The sequence below is a fragment of the Lygodium microphyllum genome, chromosome 14 (genome assembly GCF_053477565.2).
Source record: "Lygodium microphyllum isolate KBCC chromosome 14, Lygodium_microphyllum_v1.1.10, whole genome shotgun sequence".
Lineage (NCBI taxonomy): Eukaryota > Viridiplantae > Streptophyta > Polypodiopsida > Schizaeales > Lygodiaceae > Lygodium > Lygodium microphyllum.
This window is the reverse complement of record NC_141148.1, coordinates 9,376,047-9,384,338: the sequence shown is the minus strand read 5'-3', so window position 1 is coordinate 9,384,338 and position 8,292 is coordinate 9,376,047. Positions and strand designations below refer to the sequence as shown.

General features: G+C 42.2%; 1 protein-coding gene across 1 annotated transcript; it reads left to right on the top strand.

Moving 5' to 3' along the window:
- Positions 1–4,005: 4,005 nt before the first annotated feature.
- On the top strand, positions 4,006–6,530 carry LOC148025311 (uncharacterized). The gene is made up of 3 exons (XM_087692076.1): positions 4,006–5,585; positions 5,854–5,925; positions 6,174–6,530. The coding sequence occupies exons 1-3, from the start codon at positions 5,234–5,236 to the stop codon at positions 6,416–6,418; spliced, it is 669 nt and encodes a 222-aa protein (XP_087548202.1). The 5' UTR covers positions 4,006–5,233; the 3' UTR covers positions 6,419–6,530.
- The last annotated feature ends 1,762 nt before the right edge of the window (positions 6,531–8,292 follow it).

Genomic DNA, 8,292 nt, shown 5'->3' with positions numbered 1-8,292 from the left:
CTTATCCTTTCTGTATGACTCATAAACGCGTCCCCAACGTTTTCTGCATGCCTCACCATCTTTGTCAAACTCTGGAAATAGCAATGCTAGCTGGGTGGCAACCTTGGACCATATATCCACTCCTTGCTTCGGTGGCTTTGAGAACTCCACACTCATGGATCCTCGGATGTGAATGAGTTTGTACTGTCCATGCATCCTTCCATTGCACAAATGGTTTTTTTGTGGCTATTGTATGATCTTGTGTCTCAAGACCGTCGTTTTGATTCTTTCCTTTCCACGCCCTCTTTGGTTTAGGAGGTTTAGGAGCATCAGACTCCGATGATGTTCGTCGTGGACGTTGATTGGTGGCATTCTCAGAAGATGGAACCATTGGTTCTTGAGACTGAACCAAGTCAACCTCTTCACATGAGTCTTGGTTGGCATCACAAGAACTTATTGCTTGTGGTTCTTGTTGTCGTGGTGCTGAGAGACCATGTTGAGGACTATGTGCAACTGGACGAAGAAATACATTATTGTGTACTATTGTGGGTCTCTCTATACCTAATTGTCTTGGTCGTTGGAAAGGTACGAATTGAGGAGGATGAGGATTGATCAAAGGAGGGCAGTTTGGAAACACATTTACAGGTATATTGCCAATGACGGTGTGGCTTTGCATGTGGTTTGGAACACCCACACTTTGGCTCGAAAAGTACATGAAGTCATTATTGGATATTGCATCTTGGCTCATTTGAGACAGGAACTGGTGATACTCTTCCATGGGAGTGTGGTGATACTCTTCCATGGGAGTGCTCTCTTGAGAATCCATTCCAATCGTCCACCTTATGCATGAAAATTGATTCATCATTTACACTATGTGAATGGACAAACAAGTTTATTGTTCTTTACATAATGCACTTCATTTTTTTAATTTACATTTCAATAATTGATTGTGAGGTATAAACAAGTTTATTGTTCTTCACATAATGCACTCCATTTTTTTTATTTACATTTCAATAATTGATTTCAATAAAGAAAATGAAATGTTATACATATACACTAACTCAAACAAAATGATGGGATGCATGTATAGACAAGAAGTTTTAGCCATTGTCAACCTGTAACAGATGCCAAACATATATAGCGGAACTAAGAAAGGATTTATTGCAATGATGAACATATATCAAACAATATGGTTAAAGAACAATAAAGAAAATGAAATGTTATACACATACATTGATTCAAACAAAATGATGGGATGTATGTATAGACAAGATGTTTTAGCCATTGTCAACCTGTAATAGATGCCAAGCATATATAGTGGAACTAAAAAAGGATTCGTTGCAACAATGAACATATATCAAACAATATGGTTAAAGAACAATAAAGAAAAGGAAACGTTATACATATACATTGATTCAAACAAAATGATGGGATGTACAAATAGACAAGATGTTTTAACCATTGTCAACCTGTAATAGATGCCAAACATATATAGTGGAACTAAGAAAGGATTCATCGCAACGTAATTAAGGCCAAGTAATTTAGCCCAAGTACCTAGTGAATCATGTTTCAACCCAATAACAGTCACTACTTCCAATAAAGAATAATTAAGGCCATACAACCACTACTTGTCCGTATAACCACAACCTTTGCACAATCACCGTCAGATTTGCTGCTCGAGTAATTTAACTTAAAGTTTAATTACACCTATTACGTGCAATGGCATAGAATCCAAAAGAAATTAATGTTTCTTCCTCTTCGCACACATAGACCAATCGAGCAAAAGGCAAGAAGAGAGCACATTTTTCTTGTAGGGTGTGAGTACTACCATAGATAAGAGGAGCCACAACACAATCAAGTCATGTGCTCAAGTGAACATCTCTAAAGTGCTCAACCCAAGTCCACCAAAATACTAGGATGGCTCTTGACTCGAGTGACGATCACTCGAGACTTCATATAGATACTCTTAACCCGAGAGCCACATGCACTTAAAGTATACCCTTTTATATATGGATAACTAGTGTGTACCCCATTCAAGCCCATACCCTTTTACACTTAAGATTGTAAATGGGGTTGTAACCTGGTGGTTCTCAAGGACAAGAGAGCCAATGGGGTTATAGCCTAGTGGTTTGAGTATGGGTTGAGTGCTGAAGGTATGTATTCATCAAATCTTAGGCCCATTACACACCGGTCCGCAGCCGCCCACGAATACTAAATCCGGCCAATGAGAAGGCATGTATTCATCAAATCTTAAGTTCTACTTCTCGAGTGTTACAAAACATTATGTGTGTAAAGATGTCCTCAGCCCTCAAGGTAGTTCATATTTTCTTAAAAGCCCTAAGTGCTATCTTATAGACAAAATGGATATGTCAAAGGCATTTTCAACATCCGACTTTTACACAATCTACAGATTCCTTGTGCCTTGTTTTATTTTTTATATATCATACCTTCCTTATAACTAATGCTCTTATCATAACTAATGATTACTAGGGCAATCAAACAGAGAGAGAGAGAGAGAGAGAGAGAGCATACATGTGAATGTTGTGAAGTAACGATCTGATAAAGACCTCTGCCTCCGAGCCAGAGATATGAGAAAACCCTTGGTTGAAGCTTGCGAATCACCTGCGAAGCCTACAAATTACATGCAAGAAATTTGCCATGATCAAACCCTGAACTGGTTAAATTACATGCAAGCAACTGGCCATGATTAAACCCTGAACTAGTTTCTGGAAGAGAGAGAGACCTGGCTGGATGCATCAGATTGAAATATGCCTTCCCACCTTCACGATGTGAACATTTTCATGCGAAGAGAGGGATGATGAATCCAGAAAAATATAGAGAGATGAACCTTCACGATGTATACATTTATGCATGTGGTGAAACGGGCAACACAAGGAAGCTCCTGTGTATCAACGGCTCCCTGTGTGTCAACGGCCACAGGGTGCACCTACTTGGAGCCCATGCCCACGGCAGAAAACAGAGAGCTCTCTGTCAGATGAGCATGGCAGCAGCAACGAAAACGGGCTGCTACAACGGGCTGCGCTGCAACGGAAACCTGCAACGGGAACGGGCTCCTACAGCACAACGGGGATGGTTCCTGGAGCCCACCATGGGACCAACAGAGAAGCTCCGGCCAATCGCGATGGACCAGAGAAGGCGAGGACGGAACAGGACGGGGGAGCTCCCCCGCCCTGCGGAACGCAGAAAGGGGGGGGGGGGAGCATTGAAGTCGACGTGCCGGGCGCCATGTGTGTGTAAGAGGGGGGCGCCCTCTTTTAGAAATCCGGCCTTCTCATTGGCTGGATTTAGTATTCATGGGCGGCCACGGACCGGTGTGTAACGGGCCTTATATACCAAGGTGGTCAACATGGAGTGGGTTATTGCATTTGTGTGAGGAGGTGCTTGGAAAAACTTTTTTTTGACAACATGAAAACCCTTTAAATAAATATTTTAAGAGGTAAAATGCCTATATTTGAAAGCTTTTAAAGTGAAAATTGAAATTCATTTGAAGATTTTCTTGATACTCATCGGGTACACACGCACACACCACTCTTAGCCCTTGATCCCAACTTTTTTTTTTTGACAACGTGAAAACCCTTTAGATAAAAGTTTTTAAGAGGTAAAATGCCTATATTTAAAAGCTTTTAAAGTGAAAATTGAAATTCTTTAGATTTTGAAGATTTTCTTGGTACTCATCACGTACACACACACACACACCACTCGTGGCCCTTATCCCCACCATCGCTTTGGCCCGTGTCACGAGGAGCGCCCCCGTTCCCATACATTCCGTCGTGGACGGACGGACAAGCGTGCTTGGTGTGGGAGTTCAGTTCAGGTATACGACTTTTTCAGAAGTGACTGACTGACTGACTCTCTATGAGAGAGAGAGAGAGCCGCAGAGAGACTTGTGCTTGACAGATAAAATGGAATACGCTGATCGGGGAAATAAAATAAGTAGCAGCCTCGGCCCTCCCCCCCCCCTCTCTCTCTCTCTCTCTCTCTCTCTCTCTCAAATTGTAGGTCTCTGCCTCGAGAAGCAGAAGCAGTTTTCCCTCTGCCCTCTAATGAATCCAAGAAAACATTCAAAATGTCTGTGTGTCATTGAGCCTGCAAGTGAAAAGCTTCGAAAGAAGTCGGGCTCAATATCGGTCATGATTATTATGGCCATGGGGAATTGTTTAGCATTACTCAGGGAGTCGAATTCTTTAACATGCATCAAGGACGGGAAATTATTTTAGGCTGGAATTTGGTTAAGATTGAGCAACGGCTGGAATTTATTGAGCATTGCTCAAGGACTGGAAATTTGACATCGCCAAGGACTAGAATCTTAAGAATGATCACGTGACACGGGCTGTAACCTATTTGTCATTGATCAAGGGCGGCAAATGGTTAGACATTGCCCAAGGACTGGAATTGGAACACTGCTCAAGGACTAGAATTGTTTGACATTGACGAGGGACTGGAATTTATTTAACATTGCTCGAGGAATGTATCAGTCAGTCAGTCACCACTGACCAGTGCATAGGCCCGAATACATTTGCAAAAAGAAAAACCTTTTTCCAATCCCAATGTCTCACAAGAGGTAGGGAGCCAGGACTTAGAAGATCCTTCCTGAATCTTTAGGCATGCCAGACTGTTACACTTTTTTAACTGACTGTTTTGTAGCATCCAAAGCTCACTCACAACACTGTTTTTTGCCTTACAAGCTCCTCTCGAGAAGACAAACACTCGCTTCCTTCACACAGCCACCTCCCTTCTAAAGGCCAAGACATGGTGATTTGCCTCTGTTCCTCCGTTCTTCAGTCTACATTTTGCCATCTTAATAGCCGCAATGCATCTCACTTGCCACACTCAAAGTTAAGCTGTTTCAAGGAACAAAACCTGCACATAAAGCTTACAGAACGCAACTTTAGGCAAGCTCTTGCAAATTTTGGCCACACAGTCCCACTGTGACAAGCTCAAGCCTTCACCATTAAGAGTCATGTTTTCTGATTGATCACAGGAGAGGAGAGAATCTCTGTGTGTTTAGGGAGGAATGCAGATATTTCTTAAGCTCACATCCTCTTGATGCACAGATCTTATCTTATAAGCTTGTATATCCTTCTTATTCACATATCTCATTTTAAGCTCACATCCTCTTGATGCACAGATCTTATAAGCTTGTATATCCTTCTTATTCACATATCTCATTTTAACATCCTGCTGACACACCTCCACCTCCCAAAAAGGCTTGGTGGGAGCCTTCGGTTAGACAATGGCCATCTCCATCACCACATTGACAAGCTTGTGCTTGGGTTTCACTCTCTACTTGACCAGTTCGGGGGTTGCCCAACTGCTAACCCCTTCCCCTGCTCCAGCCCCACTGGACTGCTCTTCTCCCCTGCTTGAGCTTGTGCCATGCCTTGGGTTTGTGGAGGGCAAGGTGTCCAGGCCTTCTAAGAGGTGCTGTGTGTACCTCAATCTTGTGCTTTCCTCCATCCCAGCGCCCTGCCTCTGCACCATCCTCAACCCTTCTTCCCCCTTTGGCTTTCCCTTCAACCTTACACATGTGCTGCAGCTCCCTCTCCGTTGCAGAGTCCGATGGCTTCGTGTCTCACATTGTACAGGTATAGTGACTCTAACATTAACTTCTCATGAGCTTGCTTAAGCTGCTGCCTTTTATGTTCTGCGCATTTGCTTATCAAGCTATGTTTGGAGGGACACTAGCTGCTCTATGTTTTTAAAATTTAGATTCAGTAAGTTAAGTGTGTTGCACAATGCTGACAGAGGCATGTATTGATTGTGGCAGCTTTGCATGCTTTGTAAAATGTCTTGCATGCATCATAGCTACTGGATTTCTAATGAATTAATTCATCAGTTCTGGGCTTTGTTCAGGTATGCATTCTCCTGCAATGGCCCCCTCACAATCGCCATCTTATGCTCCGATGGAAAGCCCTTCACCAGCAGGTAGATTTCTTTGCAGAGGATCTTCACTCGTTTTGTAAAGCTTTCAAATCACATGTTGCATCAGTCGTAAAGCACACGTCCAGCATTGCATGTGTTTTGGCATTGGTTTGTCCGGGATCAACTCTGAGGAGCAATGGGAGCCTTTAAGACAATCATTGGAATAGCATCAGAATTGAATGCTTCTTCTACTTAATAGCTCGATACGGGCACATGTATGTGCCCTGGCGTTTATGTTTTGTTTTTTGCAGTTTTCCCTACTCCAGCCAAGTCTGTGCCTTCGTCGCCGGCAGCACCTCTCCCTTCCAGCATCAGCTCAAGTCCGTCTTCTTTCAACCGTTCCCCTCCTCCATCTCCCTCTTATTCTTCCGATTCGCGTCCTCCTGTCCCTGCACATCCTCCAATCTCAAGCAGCGCTTCAACCCTCCCAATATCTGCTGCTGCAGCATGTTGTGCCTTGTTGCTTCTTCTGGGAATCAACAGGCGCATCAACTAAGGGAGTTTGATCACTACTGATCAGCATGTGAAGGACTCTCCTTATTAAAAGATAAATATAATACGGTGCTCGGTCAGGCATTGCGTTGTCTCACTACAAAAACTCTCTCTCTCTCGATTCTCATGACAAGAAGTGTCTCAAAAATGAGTAGATCGTACAAAAAAATTTAGCTTTGTGCGAACATACATGATTCATATGTGCTGCATTTCGCATGGTCGACGTCAGCAATTTCCAAAACGGGTCATTCTCAATTCCACAGGTCGATAAATTTAGAACACATTCATTCCAGGGGCGACGAGTTTATGATATCCATTGCATCTCCAGTTCATGGCAGCTTTGTGCGATGAAGCGACATTGCGAGGGAAATGAACGTTGCAACCCCTGTCGCAAGCAATGCATGCGTATCGATAACAAATTTTCTACAACACATGAAGAAATGTAACCACGAAACAATGTCAATGTCAATCGACACAATCAATGATAATGCACAAGGAATGTGTTGCCCGCATGTTGTATTAATGCGGCACATAATTATTGTACACGATAACAAAAATCATCGGCACATAACAACCATCATGCCCATCAGATGTGCTAAATGGTAATGGCACAAGTTCAAAACAAGCATGTTGCTAAGTCGTTGCAATAAGTACAGCAAGTTTTTCTTCTCTCCTTTGTCATATCATCATCTTCACTCCTCTTTCCTCGGCCGTACACCAAAAAAGCCCTAAATGCTTGACAAAATAATGCATTCATAAGGCTATGCTTTCCCCCATCTCTCTTCTTTATCTCCCTCTAAAGGAATGCTTTCCTTCTCTATGTGCAACCCCAAAATGGCACTCTACCTTACCTATGAACCTCATTAAACGAGACCATCAATATCCCTAAATCAAATCAAAGGAGGGCATACCCCAAAATGGCACTACCCTTCTCTACGACCCTCATCCAAACTAGGCTGTCAGCATCCCTATATCAAATCAAAGCAATACATAAAGGTTAAAACCTTATGACCTTTACTTTCAAGGGACCACAAGATTTGGTGCACAATTGTTAAACAAGGTGCTTGAATATTCTTGTCCTAGGCCATGTGAGGCTATATGCATTGCCATTGTCCCAAGTATTTGTACAAACATTGAGATGGAAAAGACCAACAAAAAGTCAAATGGAAAGAAAGTAGCACACAAAGTGAAGTTAGTTTTAATGGGGTATAGCTTGTATGTTGGGAAGTTTGGGAGGAAATATACGGCTAGGATCAATTGATTGATATCCTAGGGCAAGCCTTTTTCTTCATTTTAGAGTATATATTGAATTGCTTTGTTTTCCCTTTTTGCCTCTACATTCCTAGCTTGCTTTTCATAATCTTTCTAGCTCTCCCAATGTTGAGATATTTGAAAGAGAGATGAGAGAGAAAGGAAGTAATCAAGTACAATTGAACTAGAATGAAAGTACAATGCAAAAAGAGAGTTGTTTATTCATGAAGATCAAGTGCCTTTATAAAAGCTTACAAGTAGATAGTTCAGGGTAGTGGTTTAGAGTGGTGGATTTGGTAGGTAGCTTTCAGCTAGTGGTTTCTAGGTGGATAAGGTAGGTGGCTAAAGTAGATTTACATAGTGTAGTGGGCATAGAGAGACTCCCTTTATTGATGGGTACAAACCATAGGATGAAATAAATTAGGCCAGGTAGAGAACCTCCAAAGTACATAATGTGTTTGTGATTTTAACACCCCATTTTAAACTCATGATTGTAGGAAGCTTTGTGCATGACCATCTTACAATAGCTTGGTCACCATGACTTACCGGAGACATGTCTACCCTTAAGCAACTCAAAGGCACATTGGATTGTCTACTTAATATGATCAGTGGCATTCTTTGCTTGAT

Excerpts from the sequence above, each read along its gene's own strand:
- LOC148025311 (XM_087692076.1), top strand. The coding sequence starts at position 5,234 with ATGGCCATCTCCATCACCACATTGACAAGCTTGTGCTTGGGTTTCACT. Across the intron at positions 5,586-5,853 it reads TCGTGTCTCACATTGTACAG|GTATGCATTCTCCTGCAATG; the intron begins GTATAGTGACTC and ends GGCTTTGTTCAG. Across the intron at positions 5,926-6,173 it reads GGAAAGCCCTTCACCAGCAG|TTTTCCCTACTCCAGCCAAG; the intron begins GTAGATTTCTTT and ends TGTTTTTTGCAG.